A 22,124-nucleotide genomic window follows, 5' to 3' on the forward strand; every position below is an offset into this window, starting at 1 on the left:
TCCAGGCTCAACTCAACCTCCTGGGCTCAAGTGATACTCCTGTCTCAGTCTCCTCAGTACCTAGGACTATAGGTGTGAGCCACTGTGCCCAGCTTCTTTTCATAGACTCTTTATGGAAAAATAGAATTTGTTTCCATCTTGGTAGCAATGATTACTGCATACCTTCACTCTGATTTAAGAATTTTTGGACCAAGTTCCACTTCTCCTCTGAGTATGGAGAAGGCAAAAGGCAAGGAGTGGATCTCCAAAGAGAAGTCGAGGGAACAGGATCAGCAGGCTTCTAATCAAACACAATTGTTTTGCCGGGAACATCGGCAAAGGGAACCAAAGGAGAAATATCTGCTAAAGGTGAAAAAGCACTCTGCCCAAAGAAGGAGGCAGAGTACAGGGACAACCCCAAACCTCAGAAGAAGAAAATCCCTTCATTAGCCTCTAAACTGCCACCTATTAATCGGATTCACTGGGACATTCTGCGGGCCTGTGCCAACAATTAAAGGCAGAGGCACACAGGACTTTGGTGCCAGAAATGAGTTTCTGTGTGCCTTTGCCTACCCAAATCAAAAGGATTTTCCCGGCACAGCAAGAAGCCAGAATCCAGAAATCATTACCAAACAAAATCAAAGGTGGACCAAGAGGAAACATACCTGCAAAGCTCTGAAGAGATGCATCCTTCTGAAGTGGCTCTTCCCCCTGAGGAGGGGTTGCCTGCCCTAGAAGAGTCGGCTGCTCTTCTTGAGGAGGCTAATACTGGTCTCCGGGGCCAGAACTGCAGCCAGGTGAGGATGCCAGAGGCAATGGAATCTCCACAAGAGGCCCATGGTGTCAGGTGGTGTGTGTCCATGGGAATAGTCTCCCTGCAGACACAGATGGTTGGGTTCACCTTCAGTTTCATGCTGGCCAAGCCTGGGTTCTGGAAAAGCAAGAAGGGAGAGCGAGTGCACTCTTCTTGCTTCCTGACTCCAGTTTTCCACCCCCATACCATATATTGTATGGTACCCTAAATGTGTTCACAGGAACAAGGTCTTCATAAAAGTTTCCAGTGGGAGTAGAAGATCAGGAAAATGACCACATTTACAGTAATTAATGGCAGAAAGGCTGGACAGTTGATTCCGTGGTGCTGCTAACAGGTGAACTCTCCACGCCTGCTTACGGGCCGTGCAGACTGATGGGGTGGCAGATGTTAGCCTAAGACCCCTAGCAGTGCCTGCTGTTTTGTCGGTTGAGATATAGACTCTTGCATTTAAAAACATTTCACAAATTGCCATAAATTATAGTTAATATGTAGAAAAACTTATTCATACTACCCTTCTAAAATAGAAATGACTTCAGCAGCTCTTTTAAGTGGGAATTTCTTCAGCTGAGCATTGTGAAGGAGTTGAGAAAACACAATAGTTTGCTCCTGTGCTCAATTTCCCTGATCCCAATACTGATTACTTTAGGAGCTGCTTCATTCAAATTGTAATTTCATAAAATGTAAAGTTTTTTAAGACAAAGAAAGGTTGTTAATTCTCTCCTTCCCCAAAACACATGATTTTCAATATTCTAAACAATATTTTTCAAGGTTCTCCTAATAACCTGCGATTTCTATGGTTTGACTCCAGGATAAAGAGCAGTGGCTCACACCTGTAATCCCAGTACTTTGGGAGGCTGAAGCGGGTGGATCACAAGGTCAAGAGATTGAGACCATCCTGGCCAACATGGTGAAACCCCATCTCTACTAAAAATAAATTTTTAGCTGGGCGCTGTGGCGTGTGCCTGTAGTCCCAGCTACTTGGAAGGCTGAGGCATGAGAATCGTTTCTACCCGGGAGGCAGAGGTTGCAGGGAGCCAAGATGGCGCACTCCAGTCCTGACCTCAGGTGATCTACCCATCTAGGCGGTAGCCACCACCCCCAGTCTACTCCCTAACTTTTTAAAAATTTATTTATTATACTTTAAGTTCTGGGATTACAGGCGTGAGCCACTGTGCCCGGTCATGATTTTTTAATGATCACCATTCTAACTGGCGTGAGGTGCTATCTCAATGTGGTTTTGATTTGCATTTCTCTAATGACCAGTGATGATGAGCTTTTCTTCATATGTTTGTTGGCTGCATAAATGTCTTCTTTTGAAAAGTGTCTGTTCATATCCTTTGCCCACTTTTTGATGGGGTTGGTTTTTTCTTGTAAATTTAAGTTCTCTGTAGATTCTGGATATTAGCCCTTTGTCAAATGGGTAGATTGCAAAATTATTTTCCCATTCTGTTGGTTGCTGGTTCACTCTATTGATAGTTGTTTTTGCTGTGCGGAAGCTCTTAAGTTTAATTAGATCCCATTTGTCTATTTTGGCTTTTGTTGCCATTGCTTTTTGTGCTTTAGTCGTGTAGTCCTTGCCCATGCCTATGTCTTGAACGGTATTGCCTAGGTTTTCTTCTAAAGTTTTCATGATGTTAGGTCTCATGTTTCAATCTTTAATCCATCTAGAGTTAATTTTTGTATAAAGTATAAGGAAGGGATCCAGTTTCAGCTTTCTGCATATGGCTAGCCAGTTTTCCCAACACCATTTATTAAATAGGAAATCCTTTCTCCATTGCTTGTTTTTGTCAGATTTGTCAAAGATCAGATGGTTGTAGTTGTGTGGCTTTCTTTCTGGGGACTCTGTTCTGTTCCATTGGTCTATATCTCTGTTTTTGTTTTTGGTACCAGTACCATGCTGTGGCTTGTTTGTTTGTTTTTGAGATAGTCTTGCTCTGTCGCCCAGGCTGGAGTGCAGTGGTGCAATCTTGGCTTACTGCAACCTCCACCTCCCGGGTTCAAGCAATTCTCTGCCTCAGTCTCCCAAGTAGCTGGATTACAGGTGCCTGCCACCATGCCTGGCTAATTTCTGTATTTTTTTTTTTGAGACAGAGTTTCGCTTTTGGTACCCAGGCTGGAAGTGCAATGGCGCGATCTCGGCTCACTGCAACCTCCTCCTCCTGGGTTCAAGCAATTCTCCTGCCTCAGCCTTCTGAGTAGCTGGGACTACAGGCACGTGCCACCATGCCCAGCTAATTTTTTGTATTTTTAGTAGAGACGGGGTTTCACCATGTTGACCAGGATGGTCTCAATCTCTTGACCTCGTGATCCACCCACCTCAGCCTCCCAAAGTGCTGGGATTACAGGCATGAGCCACTGCGCCCAGCTAATTTCTGTATTTTTAGTAGAGACAGGGTTTCACCATCTTGGCCAGGCTGAGTCTTGAACTCCTGACCTCGTGATCCACCCACCTCAGCCTCCCAAAGTGCTGGGATTACAGGCGTGAGCCATCGTGCCCAGCCAACCATGCTGTTTTGATTACAGTAGCCTTGTAATATAGTTTGAAGTCAGGTAGCATGCCTCCAATTTTTTTTTTTTTTTTCTGCTTAGGATTGCTTTAGCTATGCAGGCTCTTTTTTGGTTCCATACTAAGTTTAAGGTGTTTTTTTCCAATTCTGTGAAGAAAGTCATTGGTAGCTTGATGGGGACAGCATTGAATCTATAAATTAATTTGGGCAATATGGCCATTTTCACAATATTGAGTCTTCCTAACCATGAGCATGGAATGTTTCTCCATCTGTTTGTGTCCTCTCTTATTTCCTTGAGCAGGAGTTTGTAGTTCTCCTTGAAGAGGTCCTTCACGTCTCTTGTTAGTTGTATTCCTAGGTATTGTATTCTGTTTGTAGCAATTATGAATGGGAGTTCACTCATGCACAGAAATAAATTTTCTGAGGCCTCAGAAAGAGATTTTTGTCTGTCTATTATTGGTGTTTAGGAATGCTTGTAATTTTTGCACATTGTATTGTTTTGTACATTTTGTATCCTGAGCCTTTGCTGAAGTTGCTTATCAGCTTAAGGAGATTTTGGGCTGAGACAATGGGGTTTTCTAAATATACAGTCATGTCATGTACAAACAGGAACAATTTGACATCCTCTCTTCCTATTTGAATACCCTTTATTTCTTTCTCTTGCCTGATGGCCCTAGCCAGAACTTCTAATACTATATTGAATAGGAGTGGTGAGAGAGGGCATCCTTGTCTTGTGCCAGTTTTCAAAGGGAACGCTTCCAGTTTTTGCCCATTCAGTATGATATTGGCTGTGGGTTTGTCATAAATATCTCTTATTACTTTGACATATGATCCATTGATACCTAGTTTATTGAGAGTTTTTAGCATAATTTCAAAGGTTGTCTTGGGTCATTAATTCCATTTAGTATCTTAAATGTTAGTTAGAAGAATTGATATCACTTTTTAGATTTTTCACATTATCTTCCTTAGGAAGTTTGTGCCATGTTATAATTTTGTTTAGTTCTTTTATAGTATAATTGTTTACTAGTTTAAAACTGTACCCTAAGTGACCAAATAAGATATCTGGCAAACAAAGACTTTGAGAATGTAAATATTTTTTCTGACTTTTTCTTCTTTATTAAACTATGTGTAGCCAGGCTGTACACATAGTAGCTACAGGCATGGTTTGTGCCTTAATCCCAACTACTCAGGAGGGTGAGGTGGGAGGACTGCTTGAGTCCAGGAGTTCAAGGCTGCAATGAGCTATGAACACACCACTGCACTCTAGCCTGGGCAACAGAGTGAGACCCTATCTCTAAAAATAAAACAACAAAACAAACTATGTGTGGCTTAACTTCTATAAATATATGTCTTTCTTAAGACTGTTAATATAAGCATGTGTTCAATACTATGGACTATATATAGGATTTAATATTTTTCACCAGGTTACCTGTGGCATAGTCAGCACTGTATTTGGGGTAAGTGTAATATTTAGTTTTCTACTTTGTTTTACATGAAGTAAAAACTAAAAGTATGTTATACATATTTGTCTAAGTCAGAAAACTAGGGTCAGACGCAGTGGCCCACATCTGTAATCCCAGCACTTTGGGAGGCCGAGGCGAGTGGATCACCTCAGGTCAGAAGTTCGAGACCAGCCCGACCAACGTGGTAAAACCCTGTCTCTACTAAAAATACAAAAATTAGCTGGGTGTGGTGGAAGGCATCTGTAATCCCAGCTACTCAGGAGCCTGAGGTAGGAGAATCCCTTGAACCTGGGAGGCAGAGGTTGCAATGAGCCAAGATCGTGCCATTGCACTCCAGAGTGAACGACAAAAGCAAAACTCCGTCTTAAAAAAACGAGAGAGAAAACTAGGCTTGGTGTGGTGGCTCACACCTGTAATCCCAGCACTTTGGAAAGCTGAGGTGGGTGGATCACTTGAGGACAGGAGTTTGAGACCAGCCTGGCCAACATGGTGAAACCCCAACTCTACTAAAAACTACTGCCATGTTTATGCTTTATGAATTTAGCTTTATTTTACTCACATAATTCATGGAAAAAAATGCATCTTTTAACTCAGTATTTTTCCAATTCAACTTTTAAAATACAGGATGTGGGGCAACCTCGGTGGCTCACGCCTGTAATCCCAGCACTTGGGGAGGCCAAGGCAGGTGGATCATGAGGTCAAGAGATAGAGACCGGGCGGGGCGCGGTGGCTCAAGCCTGTAATCCCAGCACTTTGGGAGGCCGAGGCGGGTGGATCACGAGGTCAACAGATCCAGACCATCTTGGTCAACATGGTGAAACCCCGTCTCTACTAAAATTACAAAAAATTAGCTGGGCACGGTGGTGCGTGCCTGTAATCCCAGCTACTCGGGAGGCTGAGGCAGGAGAATTGCCTGAACCCAGGAGGCGGAGATTGCGGTGAGTCGAGATCGCGCCATTGCACTCCAGCCTGGGTAACAAGAGCGAAACTGCGTCTCAAAAAAAAAAAAAAAAGATAGAGACCATCCAAAAAAAAAAAAAAAAGATTATCTTGCTTGAAAGAATGAGTAAAAAAAAAAAGAGAGAGAGATAGAGACCATCCTAGCCAACATGGTGAAACTCCATCTCTACTAAAAATACAAATATTTGCTGGGTGTGGTGGAATGCCTGTATTCCCAGCTACTTGGGAGGCTAAGTCAGGAGAATCACTTGAACCTGGGAGATTGAGGTTGCAGTAAGCAGAGATTGCACCACTGCACTCAGCCTGGTGACAGAGTGAGACTCCATCTCAAAAAAAAAAAAAAAAAAAAACAGGATGTGTTACTAACCAAGGAAAATTCATTTACATCTGGCTTTGTGTCACCATTTCCCCACCCACCTTTTTTTAGAAACCAAAACCAAGAAGAACAAACATCAAAATGGACATGGAAATTAACAAATATATGGTTCAATTTCATTTCCTAAGTGTTTTTTTTTTAATTTTTCCATTTTTATTTTTATTTTTGAGATGGAGTCTTGCTCTGTCACCAGGCTGGAGTGCAGTGTCGCAATCTTGGCTCACTGCAACCTCTGCCTCCTGGGTTCAAGCAATTCTCCTGCCTCAGCTTCTAGAGCAGCTGGGACTACATGCACACACCACCACGTCCAGCTAATTTTTGTATTTTTAGTAGAGACAGGGTTTCACCATGTTGGTGAGGATGGTCTCAATCTCTTGACCTCGTGATCTGCCCACCTCAGACTCCCAAAGTGCTGGGATTACAGGTTTTTGGTTTTTTTTTTGAGACAGAGCCTCCCTGTCACCCAGGCTGGAGTGCAGTGGCACAACCATGGCTCACTGCAGCCTAAACCTCCCAGGCTCAGGTGATCCTCCACTTCAGCCTCCCAAATACAGGTATGAGCCACTGTGCCCCCTCTCATCTGCTAAGTGGGTTTAAAGAAATTCAGTTTCATGCCAATTTAAACAATGTATGGTCATCAAATTTTTTTGATTTCTTTTAAAAAATGCAATCAGATAATTGTGTGCTTGTTTGATGAGGAGAGGAAAATTAATATAGCCAATCTACTCAATATTTTTAGCAGATATTATCAGAGACTAAGGAAATGTTTAAGTTTTTCTCATGTTTTTATTACCTGTTGTTTTCGGTTTTCATTCTTGCATTGTTTTTCATTTTCAGTGTTTCAAATACAGTTTGTATTTAAAGATTTTAAAGTTCCAATACTGTAAGCAAAGTGGACTGTTTCCTGGGATGATGTTAAAATTATACAACAAGATGTATGAAACTTTTGTCAATTTGTAATATTTACAAATAAACATGTGGTGTGCGTGTACTCACAATTCAATGAAATAGATATGAAACAAGTTTTCTTTTTTTTTTTTTTTGAGACAGTTTTGCTCTGTTGCTTAGGCTGGAGTACAATGGCACGATCTCAGCTCACTTCAACCTCTGCCTCCTGGGTTCAAGTGATTCTCCTGCCTCAGCCTCCCAAGTAGCTGGGACTATAGGCACCTGCCAGCATGCCCAGCTAATTTTTGTATTTTTAATAGAGATGGGGTTTCACCATGTTGGCCAGGCTGGTCTTGAACTCCTAACCTCAGGTGATCCATCTCCCTCAGGCTCCCAAAGTGCTGGGATTACAGGTGTGAGTCACCTCGCCCGGCCACAAGTTTTCAAAATATAGTTATCTGTACCCATACATTCTTCAGTGTGTCCACAGGACATCTTATGACTTGGGCAAGCTAAAAATCCAAGGGTACAGTCTTTGTATGTTTATAGGATTGCTCACATCTGCCTCCCAAAAAAAAATTTAAGAGGATTCCTTGAGGCCAGGCACAGTGGCTCACACCTGTAATCCCAGTACTTTGAAAGTATGAGGCCAGAGGACTGCTTGAGGCCAGGAGTTCAAGACCAGCCTGGACAACATAGGGAGACCTGTCACTACAAAAAAAATAAATTAGCCAGGCTTGGTGGCTCATCTCTGTGGTCCCAGCTACTAGTGGGGTGGAAGTAGGACTGCTTGGTCCCAGGAGATCGAGACTGCAGTGAGCTGAGACCACACCACCTGCATTCCAGCCTGGGTAACAAAGACCCTATCTCAAAAAAAATAATAAATAATAAAAGTCGTTTAAACTCTAAACACATCTTTTTTTTTTTTTAAAGAGGACTTCTTAAGGACTTCCTGCTTGATCTCCACTTCCCTTTTTTCAGGGTCCACACATCATCCTTTTAACAGTCTCTTTTGCCAAGGATAAACAGTAAGTACATAGTCTCTGGAATCCATATTCTTCCGTTCGGATAGCCAGGGGGACACTTGTTGGTCTGTGGGATTTTGCATCTGACCTGCTCTTGGTCAGCAATCTCACCGCAAAGTTGCCAAGCCTCCCTGTAATGCACAGCCAGACAGAGCTCAGTGCAAAAGCTAGAGAAGCTGGCGTCGGGAGACCCACAGTGCCACAAATAATTTTATCTTTCTTTTCTTTCTTTCTTCCTTTCTTTTTCTTGCTTTCTCTCTCTCTCTCCCTTCTTTTTCTTCCTACATGGCAAGATCTTGTCATGACCGAAATAATCTGCTGTGACTTCTGTTTCCACGCAGCTTCTGCCAGGGTCATGCGCTGGGCGTGTTTTTTTGTTTTTTTCCGCTATAATTATCCAGGCCCTTCCCAACTCTGGTCCCCTCAGCGGTTCCCCTGACAGTCCCTTCTGCTGGTGAAAACACACACTGCGCCAGCCTGACTAGGGTGTAAGTCAGGGCTGGCCATTGTGTGATATCAGGCAGTGACTAAACGTGTTTGGGACTGTTTCCTCAATGTAAATTGGAGGTTAATACCGGCCTTCTACGCCCCAAATGCACGTGTTTGTTCTGGCCACGGGGCCCAAGTGTAAGCTGTTTACGCGTCGGCCATTCCCACGTGTAATTAACGGTCGGCCAATTAAAGGCGAACCAAGCCTGGTCCATCTCCGGGACTCCTTTTCTCATCCTCGGGCTGGACAAGCAACTGGCCTGCGCCCGGTTCTGCCTTTTCACATGCGGGGAGCCAGCCCGTTTGCTAGTCTGTGTATGGGAGCGTGAGATCACGAGGGTGCTCCCGCCCCGGTGGGGTCTTTAGTATCCTGGGTCCCTAAAGACCAGGTCGCTCCACCGCCAGAGAAGGCGCGAACCTCAGACGCGCTCAACGGCTACAGTCGGTTACCCGGCCACCTGCTGCTGAAATTCTGATTGGTTTCTTCCTCCGACAACGCCCCGGCTGTAACCAATCGACAGCGAGGCCTAGCGAAACCCCGCCCCGCCCCGCCCCGCAGGAGCCCGCCGCGAACTCGCGGGCGGGAGGGTGGGTGGTTTGCCCTGCTTGGGGGTCGCGGGCTGGACCCATAAAAGAGGAAGTGCACTTAGACCAGACCCCGCTGGACCCTGTTAGAAACTGCTTTGGCTGGGAGGCAAAGAGGTGTTTGACTGGAGAAGACTCCTTTCTGGCCGTCAGTCTTGCCATCCTCACAAAGAGGTTGGCGGCCCAAGAGAGTGTGAGGCAGAGGCGGGGAGTGGCAAGGGAGTGACCATCTCGGGGAATGAAGGACTAACCGCGGTGATCGGGGCGCACGGAAATGGGGGTGGAGGAAGGCACGCAGAGAACCCTAGGAGGGGCGGCCCCCGCGGAAAGGCGGTGGTTCCAGAGTTTCCTCACCCTAGTTGGAACTGGCAGGCCCCGCCTCGCCCCGCGCCCACCCGTAGGCCCCTCCCCTGGGCCCTGCCTCCGAGACCTAAGCTGCGCCGCCGCCTGCACGGAACCGCATTACAGCGCCACAAGCCCCGCCGCGCGCGTGCTTTGGTTGATTACGGTCCACGCTCGCCCGACGCGCTCTCCGCCAGCCGACAGACAAAACCGCACGCTCTCTCGTGTTCTCCCTACGGCCCGGTGAGCCTGGCCCCAGCCCTGCGCCCCCCACACCTGTTCCTCGTGTGCTGCCCGCTTTTTCATTCCCCTTCTCTCCCACCCAAGTTTGTACTCTTTTCTTTTCTTTTTTTTTTTTTTTTTTGAGACAGACTCGTTTTGTCTCCCAGGCTGGAGAAGCGGCACAATCTCGGCTCACTGCAGCCTCCACCTCCCAGGTTCAAGCGATCAGCCTGCTGAGTAGCTGGGATTATAGGCGCCCACCACCACGCCTGGCTAATTTTTGTGTTTTGTAGAGACGAGGTTTCCCCATATTGCCCAGGCTGGTCTCGATCTCCTGAGCTCAAGCGATCCACCCGCCTTGGCCTCACAAAGTGCTAGGATTATAGGTGTGAGCCATGGTGTCCAGCCTGTAGTAGTCCTTTATGTCCTTGGTTCTTTATCTCTCCTTACTCCTTTTTGTTCTTTCCCTCTCCGGTTCAGTTAGCTGTCGTTTGAGCCTCCACCTTTCCACTCCCTCCTTTCCACCATGATGCCCAGCCCTGCCTTGGATGGGGACGGTCAGCGATGACCAGAATGACCTCTCCCTCACCAGGCGGCTCCAGGCTGTGTTTCTGCACCGCCTTTCCCGGGGCTTGGGGGCTTTTTCTGGTGGGCTTTGAGCTGCTTGATCTGGCCTCTCCAGGGCTTCCAGCCCCTTCAGCCTCCTCACAGCCCCACCTGGGCTCTAGCCAATTCCCAGAAAGTCTGTCCCATCGTGATCCCCTCACAACTCTCCCACTCACCAAAGTCTGATGACTATGCTGAGGGGTGCTTATCTAGAGTACTGAGTGTTACAAAAGCAGAAGCCTGGACAAGAGCCAATTTGTGATATTAAGCAGATAGGGTGGGGGTGGGGAGTGTACTTAGGTTCATTTTCCGCCCCCTTTCCGTTTCCTCCCCCTGTTCCCCTTTCCAGTGTGTGCACTTAATCAGTCCCTGGTCGAGATGGGCCCTGTCCCCACCCCCTTCCAAAGTATGAACTGGGTGGACTTGGGTGTCTCGTGGCAGGTGACCCTTTCTAAACTCTTCTCCTCTGCTCATCCACAGGACTCATAGTATGACCATTAGGTGTTTGGTCTCCCAGCCATTTTCTATGGAAAACCAAGGGGATCGGGCCATGATAGCCACTGGCAGCTTTGAAGAACGGGACACCTTTAGAGAAGCTTGATTTTGGAGGCCTCACCCTGAGACCTTATAAAGCCGGGTAAGAGTCCAGTCCAAGGAAGAGATCTTTTGCTGCCTCCTAGCCCTGTGGTCTAGGAGCAGTAGTCAGCAGGACATTAACAAAAATAATTACCATCCCCACCCCCATCCCACACAGTGAAGTGGCTCTTCCAGTTCACAGAGCACTCTCACACCTCCCACTCTCATTCTGGCCCTTCAGCCAACTGGGATAAGCCACGGCTGTTGGTCCCCATTTTATGAAAGAGAAAACTGAGGCCCACGTGGAACAGTGATTGGCCCCAGGTCATTCTGGGAGCCAGCAGCAGAGGTAGGACAGGAACCTATTGTTCTAACTTCCTATTTTTGGTGCTAGCTTTTGACTTGACTGTCCCTGAGACCGAGATTAGTAATCAGCCTTTTGCAGCTCTGAAACTGGTTATTTGCTGGGGACTGTAAAATATTATTTCTAGGCCTGCGTTTTAATTGCTGTTAGTAGGGCCCCCTTACCCACCCTCTGAAGGACCTGACTTGACAAGCCCAAGGCAATAATCAGAATGGCAGCTGAACCTCTGTGCACCTGTCTTTGGGCAACAGCTGGGTCTTATTCTTCTCTGGCCTTCACAACACCCTGCAACCCAGCTTAAGGTCAGGAATGTGATAGACTCATTCATCATATCTCTGATGCCCAGAGAAGGGATACCATTTGCCTGAGCCTTCTCAGGACTGTTTAGTCAGCTCAAGAGAACTTTCCTTGTGAAAGGCACTGCCTGTGCCTGAGGCTGAGAAAACAGGAAAGAAATGAGCTGGGCAGCAGTGCAAAGCAAACACCACCAACTTTGGAGCCTGTAGGTGTGGTACTTACTCATCTCTCTTGGAAGTAAGGGCAGCCACCTTGCAGGGCTACTCTGAGGAGCTAATACAGGGCCCTGGGCATTGGGGTGGGGAGAATTGTGGAACACCTCCTGGGGAAAGGAGGTGTCAAAGCAGGGAACCTGGGGAATCTGGGAGCACTTTCATCAACCCACTCTGTTATTTGCCCACCAGTCTTCACTGAGCCTCATGGGCAAGCTGGAGGGAAACAGGAATAAGGTCAGGCCGTGTTCTGTAGGCGGTCCCAGTGTAGTTGCTATGGTATCTTTGTTTCCCTGGTTGCCCCAGCCACCTGGAGTGAGAAGCCGATATTTCCGTGGGTCTCTGTGTTCACAGCTGACTCCCTTCCCCAGCAACAAGGGCAGACAGGTGGGACTCAAAGCAGCTGCTCCAATGAAGTCAAAGAAGTAAGCTGGGGGTGGGGGGAGGAAGCAGGTCACCCTCCCCCACTAGGGTGCTGGGCTCACTTCCTCCTGTGGCAGTGGAGGAGGGTGTGGTTCCAACTCAGAACAAAATGGGGCTTTTGGTTTCCCTTATCCTCTTCACAGCCTGATGTGTACCCCTCATCCCTGCCTCTTTTGTGGTTTAAGTGTGGATCCCCTTATGTTGGAGGAGAGGAAACTGGCCCAAACAAAATGGAGAGCCGTTTTCTCTGCATCACGTTAGGCCAGGAGGAGTCTAGTGCCCCAGAGTTTACTATTAGCCCCAAAAATCACCCAGCTAAATGTTACCTTATCTAAGAAGTCCTTCCTTTTTCTTTTTTTTGGAGACCAGATCTCACTCTCTCACAGTGGCACAATCACAGCTCACTGCAGCCTCAGCCTCCTGGGCTCAAGCAATCCTACCAAGTAGCTAGGACTACAGGCATGCACCACCATGGCCAGCTAACTTATTTATATTTTTTAGAGAGGGCCTCACTGTTGCCATGGCTGGTCTTGAACTGCTGGGTTCGAATAGTCCTCCCACCTTGGCATTCCAAAGTGCTAGGATTATGGATATTAGTCATGTGTCCAACCCAAGAAGTCTTTTTTTTTTTCTTTTTGAGATGGAGTCTCACTTTGCTGTCCAGGCTGGAGTGCAGTGGCACAATCTTGGCTCACTGCAACCTCTACCTCCTGAGTTCAGACAATTCTCTTGCCACAGCCTCCCAAGTAGCTGGGACTATGGGCGTTGCCACGCCCGGCTTTTTTTTTTTTTTGAGACAGAGTCTTGCACTATCACCAGGCTGGAGTGCAGTGGCACGATCCTGCCTCACTGCAACTTCCGTTTTCCGGTTTCAAGCAATTCTCCTGCCTCAGCTTCCCGAGTAGCTGGGACAACAGGCACGCACCACCACGCCTGGCTAATTTTTTGTACTTTCAGTAGAGACGGAGTTTCACCACATTGCCCAGGCGGGTCAGGAACTCCTGAGTGCAGGCAGTCTGCCCGCCTCAGCCTCCCAAAATGCTGGGATTACAGGTGTTAGCCACTATACCCAGTTCAAGAAGTCTTTTCTGATCTCCCACTGTTCCTTCTCTCCCGATGACATTAGTTGTTCCCTCCTTTGCATTTTGAGGGTATGTCCTGTAAGCCCCATGTGCAGCTTGAATCATCTTCCCACCCACCCCCTGTGCCTAACAGTAAGCCTCCTCCAGGGTAGATAGTATCTCCTGCATTCAGTGAACCACTGCCCAGCAAAGCAGTCTTGCTAAAAGAATGACTTTAGAGATCCTACCTTATTTGGGAACTGGAGGAGAAGATTAGACTGATGGTCTGGGAAGGGACTGAATTAGTCATCTTGTACCTACCTTTTCTTCTTCTTTTCTTGAGACAGTCTTGCTCTGTCACCCAGGGTAGCATGCAGTGTTGCAATTTTGGCTCACTGCAACCTCTGCCTCTTGGATTCAAGCAGTTCTCTTCCCTCGGCCTCCTACATAGTTGGCATTATAGGCACTTGCCCCCATACCCAGCTAATTTTTGTGTTTTTAGTATAGACGGCATTTTGCCATGTTGGCCAGCCTGGCCTCGAACTCCTGACCTCGTGAACCACCTACCTCAGCCTTCCAAAGTGCTGGAATTACAGGCATGAGCCACTGTGCCTGGCCCCTTCCTTTCCTTTTTTTTTTTTTTTTTTAAAGACAGTGTTTTACCATGTTGGCCAGGCTGGTCTTGAACTCCTGACCTCAGGTGATCCGCCTGCCTTGGCCTCCCAAAGTGCTGAGATTACAGGGATGAGCCACCACGCCCGGCCCCTTTTCTTCTTGACTTAAATTCCATACCCATGGAAACCATTCCTGCTTAGACATCCAGAACATAACACAGTGGGTCTGTGCCTGTCGGGTCTTCATCTGGCTGAAACCTTTCTCCACTTCTGTCAGCTCTCCAGATGGATCACAGAAGCAGGAATGTGAGAATCATCACTGAAATCTCTGCATCCAGCAAAAAAAAGGGCTGGTCCAGTGGCTGTTTATGGGGCAGTGCTCCGAGAGCTCTGATCCAGACTTTCCTTATTAGCAAAAAGAAGGGAGCCCTTCATGAAGTATTTGACTGCTTGAGCAGTAATTGCTTCACCAGTGCCTAACTGCGTACCTCTTGAGCTCACATCTCTTTTCCCTAATGAGGCCACTTGGAGGCTTACTGAGAGACTAGGTGCTTATTAGGGAAGGTGGGGTTGGGAATGGTGAGCAGGGAGGGCCTGAGGACATTGTGGATGATGGGGCTTTTCTCCTCTTGGCTTAGATTCCGGCAGAGTTCCTCTGTCTCGTCTTGTTGCTGATTAAAGGTGCCTCCATCTCCAGTTTTTCTCCATCTCCTGTTTTTCTCCATCTCCTGGGAGGTAGCAGGAAATCATCATGGTTGGGTTCAAGGCCACAGATGTGCCCCCTACTGCCACTGTGAAGTTTCTTGGGGCTGGTACAGCTGCCTGCATCGCAGATCTCATCACCTTTCCTCTGGATACTGCTAAAGTCCGGCTACAGGTGAGGAGATGAAGCCTGGGGGTCTTGATGGTGTTTATTTTCCCTACTCAAGGGGCAGTGAGGTGTTTGGAGCATTGGGGTGGCTGGAGGGAAGGACAGCCTACCTATCCCTGTAGCTACTGTCTTGGCCTTTCAGATCCAAGGGGAAAGTCAGGGGGCAGTGCGTGCTACAGCCAGTGCCCAATACCGCGGTGTGTTGGGTACCATTCTGACCATGGTGCGTACCGAAGGCCCCCGAAGCCTCTACAATGGGCTGGTTGCTGGCCTGCAGCGCCAAATGAGCTTTGCTTCTGTCCGCATCGGCCTCTATGACTCTGTCAAACAGTTCTACACCAAGGGCTCTGAACGTGAGTATGGAGCTAGACCATAGGCCCCTTGGCCCTTTTTTCTCAGTGATGATTGATCTTAGTTCATTCAGCCATATAGGTTCTTTAGGCCCCATGATCCCTAGGAAGAGCAGAGGAACAGAGAACTGGAAGGGGCCCTGGTCCTCCACATAGTTCCTGAGCACCGGGGCTATGCCAGGCTCTGAGCAAGGCATCATCCCATAACAGTCCTCACCACCACCTTGGGAGTAGGCAGTATCATCCCAGTGTTATAGATGAAGAAACTGAGGCAGGAAGGCAATGAGTAGAGGGGGACTTGGCCAAGGGCACACAGTAGAGAGCCAGAAAACAGGACACTTGCCTCCGAGGCCAGCATTCTTCCTTTCACCTCCTTAGTATGCAGGCCAACCCTCCGTTTTGCATATGAAGGAACAGCCCAGAACAAAAGGCTGTCTTTCCCAAGATCACATGGCAGGAAGAAATAAAACTGACATGAGATCCGAAGTCTTAAGAGTCCCAGTCCTTAGAAAGCCATTTCTCTTTGAGCCTTGGTTTTCACATTTGTCAGATGGAAATGGTTGTGATTTCTCAGGGCGGATGAGCAAGTAAATGAAAATGTTCTATGAAAGAAAGCACTAAATTTCATTCTGGTCTTACTCCTTGCTATGTCCCTAGCAAGGAATAGACATTCATAGGGATGTTTTGTTTGATGCGAGGAGTTCTTAGAGCAAGAGCTTGTAGAAGGCCAAAAGCTTCTGGATTCTGTTCCCAAAAGCAGGAGATGACAGTGACAGGGTGGTTTTGGTGAGGAGAGATGAGGTAGAAAACGAGTGTAAGCCCACTGGCCACTGACCCAATGGCTCACCCACAGATGCCAGCATTGGGAGCCGCCTCCTAGCAGGCAGCACCACAGGTGCCCTGGCTGTTGCTGTGGCCCAGCCCACAGATGTGGTAAAGGTCCGGTTCCAAGCTCAGGCCCGGGCTGGAGGTGGTCGGAGATACCAAAGTACTGTCGATGCCTACAAGACCATCGCCCGAGAGGAAGGGTTCCGGGGCCTTTGGAAAGGTATGTACCAGTTGTTTTTCCTTCCCCTTTTCCTATTCCCCGATTCACTGGTCTCACACAGGATCTCCCGCCTCCTACAGGGACCTCTCCCAATGTTGCTCGTAATGCCATTGTCAACTGTGCTGAGCTAGTGACCTATGACCTCATCAAGGATACCCTTCTGAAAGCCAACCTCATGACAGGTAAGTCATAAGGTAGATGGTGCTGGGTCTCACGCTTCCCCATGCCAAGAGCAGGTATGGGGGTCTAGTTGACACCAGAAGACCACATCTTTTCATCCTATGTGCACTTCACAGGGATAGTAAGATTATATGCCATATTGAAGCCAAGTGCGACGAAGCTCCTACCTTGCACATTGAGGAACTGAGGCTAGATTGGCAAAATGACTCAGGTCCTCAAAAGAGGCCTCAGCTGGAGTCCCTTTCTCTTTGTTTTTTGAGAATCTTACTCTATCACCCAGGCTAGAGTGCAGTAGTACAATCTCAGCTCACTGCAATCTTCTCCTCTTGGGTCCAAGTGAAACTTGTGCCTCAGCCTCCCGAGTAGCTGGGATTACAGGTGTGCACCACCACACCTGGCTAATTTTTGTATTTTCAGTAAAGATGGAGTTTAACCACGTTAGCCAGGCTGGTCTCGAACTCCTGGCGTCAAGTGATACACCTGCCTTGGCCTCCCAAAGTGCTGGGATTATACATGTGAGCAACTGTGCCGGGCCCTCTTGTTTTTTTAAGATAGGGTCTTGCTCTGTTCCCCAGGCTGGAGTGCAGTGGTGTGATTAATGGCTCATTGCAGCCTTGACCTCCCTGGCTCAAGCAGTCCTCCCACCTCAGCTTCCTGAGTAGCCAGGATCATAGGCACGCACCACCATGCCTGGCTAATTTTTATATTTTGTAGAGATGGGGTTTGGCCATGTTGCCCAGTCCAGTCTTGAATTCCTGGGCTCAAATGATGTACCCACCTCAGCCTCCAAAAGTCCTGGATTACAGGTGTGAGCCATTGTGCCCGGTCTCTGTCTTTAAAATAATGAAAACTCAGCTACTTAATTCTCCTCCCTTCTGGAATGAGATGGTTGAGGAATCTTGACTTTCTTGCCTGCTTGTCCTTGGCAGATGACCTCCCGTGCCACTTCACCTCTGCCTTTGGGGCAGGCTTCTGTACCACTGTCATCGCCTCCCCTGTAGACGTGGTCAAGACGAGATACATGAACTCTGCCCTGAGCCAGTACAGCAGCGCTGGCCACTGTGCCCTTACCATGCTCCAGAAGGAGGGGCCCCGAGCCTTCTACAAAGGGTGAGCCTCTGATCCTCCCCACCCAGTCCAGGCCCCTTGGCTATGCATGTCCATCACAGGTGGTAAAGAACCACCTGGAAGTGAGTAGCAACCAAGCATTGGGTTATTTCTGATCCTGGTCCTGGCATTTCACTTATCCCCTTAATTCCTTCCTCCCAGAGTTGCTACCATCGTTATTTTTTAGGTGTTAAAATGTAGACTCAGGAAATTCATGCTTATAGTCAGGCAGCTGTGAGCTCAATTCATTGAGTCCTCCCAGCCTCCTTTGGGACAGAAACTGGGTTGGATTGGTCACCAGGCCCAGTGAGGGAAGTGGGAGGTGGAGGTGCCTCCCTGACCTGTGTTTTTTCTCCTCTAGGTTCATGCCCTCCTTTCTCCGCTTGGGTTCCTGGAACGTGGTGATGTTTGTCACCTATGAGCAGCTGAAACGGGCCCTCATGGCTGCCTGCACTTCCCGAGAGGCTCCCTTCTGAGCCTTTCCTGCTGCTGATTGGCTTTGGCTCTAGTCGGGCAATGCTTTCCTTTTTCTTCCTTCCCTCCCTCCCCTGCCTCCCTTTTTCTCCACCTCTTCCTTCCACTCCTTTACCCTCCCCACATTCTCATCTCTCCATTGTCTGTGCTGGTGGGAGCCTGGTACCAGCCTGGATCCCAAGCCCTTAGTCCCTTGGAAAGTTCAACCAGAATCTTTGTCCTGCCCCCACAGCCCAGCCCAGCCCACTTGTCACCCATAAAGCAAGCTCAACCTTGGTGTCTCCTATCTCTCTTGTAGCTGTTACCAGAGGCCTTGGTCCAGTGGCCCTTTTGGTACCTGGTGGGCAAGGGAGGACCCACCTTCCACCTCCAGCATCCAATCTGCAGCCTGTGGAGGTCATCTAGTCCATTTCTTTCCAGACACAGGCCCTGTGCTAACATGGGGAGTCCGGGAGCCACCCATGGCTTTTTTGTTACCTCCCCTTTCTTTTCCAGGCCACTTGAGGTTTTACTCAGAATCTGGTACTCTAGTGCCTTCTATTCCAACCCCAGGCCTGTTTATCGGCACAATGAGAGTGCTCCTGTCTGCCCTGCATCTGTTGCTGTTCTAGAGGAACATGAGATTCTTAGATCCTATCAACTTAACTGTATTTTAAATTGGAATGGAAGACCCACCCTCCTCCAAAGGCCCAGACCTTGCGAGAGCAAGTCAGGCTTCTTCCACCCTCCCCAGGCCCACCCATAGAGGCAGTGTTACTGAACTGGGTGGGACAGGCCCTGACTCTGCAGAAGTTGGGTTGAGGCTACAGGGCAAACATCTAGTCTTGCCTAAGGATACTTTCCATTGTGGCTTTTTTAGACAGCATCTCACTTGCTGTCACCCAGGCTGGAATGTAGTGGTGCAATCTATGCTCGCTGCAACCTCCCTCTCCCAGATCAAGCAGTCTGCCTCAGCCTCCTGAGTAGCTGGGACTACAGGCACACACCACCACGTGGCTCATTTTTGTATTTTTAGTAATGATTTTGCCATGTTGGCAAGGCTGGTCTCGAACTCTTGACCTCAAGCAATCTGCCGGCTGAGATTACAGGTGTGAGCCACTGCACCCAACCAGGATACTTTCCATTTGGAGTCCCACCCCCACAGCCCCCCTTTACCTGCTCCGCCCCCGCCAGGGATCCAAGGAGGCCACAAGAAGCCAGGACTTTGGCTGAATAGGGGCCTCAGCTTCTCCATCCCTGTTCTTATCACCTGCCCTCAGAGGCAGGTGGGCAGGGCCACTGCAATTTCAAGGAGTAGAGACTGAGGTCCCAGAATCCCAAAGGCATCTCCTGTAGGGCTGGGCCCTTAGAATTGTCACTCAGGCCCAGTATGTAGGTGTCTGAAGAAACTGAGGCCTGACTCAGGCGATGCAGGCAAGAACACCCAGAAAGTCTGCTGCTGAACTGGGACCGGGACCGAGTCCTCCTTCCCCTTCTGGGACTGCCCCAGAGACCAATGCTGGGATCCTTGGGGAAGCCTGTTTGACAGTTGTGGAGCCAGGCCCTAAGAACATGACCACCCTCCCCCATTCCTCAGCCTCAAGCAGCTGATACCACTGCTCCTTCCTCTTCTCATTAGGCCAGTGGTCAGAGCCAGAGGCTGGGACCTTTCTGTGCTTGGGTTGAGGGCCATGGTGTTAAACTGGTTCCTGGAGAAGGAATGGGGGCCCAGGATTCTTCAGCTTCCTTAGTTTTTGACAAATTGAACTGAGGCTCCATAGTCCCTGGGAGGGACAGGGTTGAGTGCTACAAGGCGGCAAACTAAGGCAAAGGTGACAGGCAGCCCAGTCAGGCTGCAGGGGGTGACATATACAGAGGACCTGGCTACTTCATTATGTACCTTTTCACACTAATTCTGTGAGGCAGGCTATTTGCTCTGCTCTGGACTGAAGGATGGATGGGCAGTTTGCTAGGTGTGTATCAAAGCCAAACAGACTGGGTGGGTGTGAGCAAACTGGTTCACGCAGCAGCGTTAATAGACGCTAGGTTACCCAACTTGATTGTGGTTCTGGGCGTGACCTTGGGACAGTGAGCTGGGAACAGTGGTAAGAACCACTGGAAAACATACCAGTGGGCCTCAGTCGTTCTGATCACAGATAGCTTCTCTTTGGTCCCCAACCCTTTAATGCCTATTAAGTAGGCATATGATAAGCCCTGCTTTGCCTAATTCAAGGTAGCACTGAAGATCATGGAGGTAACAAATCTCCTAAGGGACTTTCAGGCCTGAGACCCAGGCTTCCTTCAGAGCCTTATAAAGAGTAGGCTTTCCTGTTTCCCTACAGGAGACTTGGAGTTAAGGAGTTTCACAGCTCTGGCCCTGCCCTCCAATTTAGGGCTTGCTCTCAGAACAGGGCAGCTCTCACCACCCCATGCCACCTGGGTCCTGCCCCAGACTATTTCATACCTCACCATCTGGTTTCCACGAAAGGCCTGAGACACTTTAAGAAATGGGCACAGGCTGCGTGTGGTGGCTCACGGCTGTAATCCCAGCACTGAGAGGCCAAGGCAGGAGGATCATGAGGTCAAGAGATGAGACCATGGCCAACATGCTGAAACCCCATCTACTAAAAATACAAAAAATAGCCAGGCATGGTGTCATGTGCTTGTAGTCCCAGCTACTTGGGAGGCTGAGGCAGGAGAATCTCTTGAGCCCGGGAGATGGAGGTTGCAGTGAGCCTAGATTGCACCACTGTATTCCAGCCTGGGTGATACAGCAAGACTCCGTCTCAAAAGAGCAAAACAAATGGGCTCAAGAGAGGCCCAAAGGCATACAGCTGGCTAATAGCACACCTAGGATCCAGAACAGGTATGTCTGACTCCAAAGCCCACATACTACTGTGCCGAAATGCTTCTTGGAGCCGTGGTCCCAGAGTCTTCATCTCAGGATCTTTTGGGAGCTACCTTCATGGTTTTTTTTTTTTTTTTAGATGGAGTCTTGCTCTGTCCCTAGGCTGGAGTGCAGTGGCACCATCTTGGCTCACTGCAACCTCCACCTCCTGGATTCAAGCAAATCCCAGCCTCCTGAGTAGCTGGGATTATAGGCCACACACCGCCATGCCTGGCTAATTTTTGTATTTTTAGTAGAGATGGGATTTCACCATGTTACCCAGGCTAGTCTCAAACTCCTGACCTGAAGTGATCTGCCCACCTTGGCCTCCCAAAGTGCTGGGATTACAGGTGTGAACCACCTCAGCCAGCCCATGGTGATTTTTTAATGACAAAAATGCTGAACTATTTAAGAAAAAATCTTAAGCGGATGAGCTTTGAATGGTGGAGTCCTAAGCAATCTGGGGAACATGGGCCTTTTCTGGTACCTCTGAAGGCATTCCATGGAATTGGCTACCATAAGCCTGGACCTATCCTCACCCAAGCTCAGACTCTAGAAGGAAACCTCCCTGGCACGGAAGGGGAGCATAAGACACTTGTTGACTCTGAGGAGGCAAGTGTCATCTACACAGGCCTAGATGGACCTGAAGGCTGGAACTCCAGGCCATGGGGGCAGCAGTACTGTTACCACTTCCTGACTCTAAGCAAGTTCACCAAGCACTTTCACATCAATGATCTCAATCCTCACAACATGCCTGTGAGGGGCATTATAGCTCTGCTTTGCTGACAAAGACAGGAGTGGTAACTGGTCCCAGGACAAAGTGGCAGGGCTGGGACCAGAACTCAGGTTTCCTCCTGCCAGATCTCCCTGCCCGGGACCCATCTCACAAACCAGGGGATTGAGGCCAGAGAGAGAGAACCAATGCTGTTTCCAGTGCACACATCTTTATGCTGCCTCTCTATGCAGGGTGAGTCTGTAGGAAGCAACCTTCAAGGTTTTTGGGTTTTTTTGAGATGGAGTCTCACTCTTGCCCAGGCTGAAGGGCAATGGAGCGATCTCAGCTCACTGCAACTGTGCCACCCGGGTTCAAGCAATTCTCCTGCCTCAACCTCTTGAGTAGAGGGGATCATAGGGACCCACCATCACACCTGGCTAGATTTTGTATTTAGTAGAGACAAGGTTTCACCATGTTAACCATGCTGGTCTCAAACTCCTGACCTCAAGTGATCCACCCACCTCGGCCTCCCAAAGTTCAGGGGTGAGCTACCACACCCAGCCACCTTCAAGGTTCTGATGACAGCTTTGGCACTGAGGCCTGAGTGACCTGCAACGTGTTTTATTTTGTGCCTTAGTTTTTCTTTCTCTAACATGACCATATCATGCTCCAGAGACTGTCTCTTCTGTCATGAAAAGCCAGAGCAGAGC

General features: G+C 48.6%; 1 protein-coding gene and 1 pseudogene across 1 annotated transcript; both read left to right on the forward strand.

Annotated features, from left to right (window-relative positions):
* Positions 1-1,065, forward strand: LOC144578114 (developmental pluripotency-associated protein 4 pseudogene; annotated as a pseudogene).
* Positions 1,066-9,545: 8,480 nt separating this feature from the next.
* Positions 9,546-18,109, forward strand: UCP2 (uncoupling protein 2). Its single transcript, XM_035265489.3, has 8 exons — positions 9,546-9,671; positions 10,737-10,893; positions 14,442-14,680; positions 14,817-15,027; positions 15,878-16,072; positions 16,153-16,254; positions 17,182-17,362; positions 17,721-18,109. The coding sequence occupies exons 3-8, from the start codon at positions 14,555-14,557 to the stop codon at positions 17,833-17,835; spliced, it is 930 nt and encodes a 309-aa protein (XP_035121380.1). The 5' UTR covers positions 9,546-9,671; positions 10,737-10,893; positions 14,442-14,554; the 3' UTR covers positions 17,836-18,109.
* Positions 18,110-22,124: the final 4,015 nt, after the last annotated feature.

Source organism: Callithrix jacchus, chromosome 10, assembly GCF_049354715.1.
Source record: "Callithrix jacchus isolate 240 chromosome 10, calJac240_pri, whole genome shotgun sequence".
Classification (NCBI taxonomy): domain Eukaryota; kingdom Metazoa; phylum Chordata; class Mammalia; order Primates; family Cebidae; genus Callithrix; species Callithrix jacchus.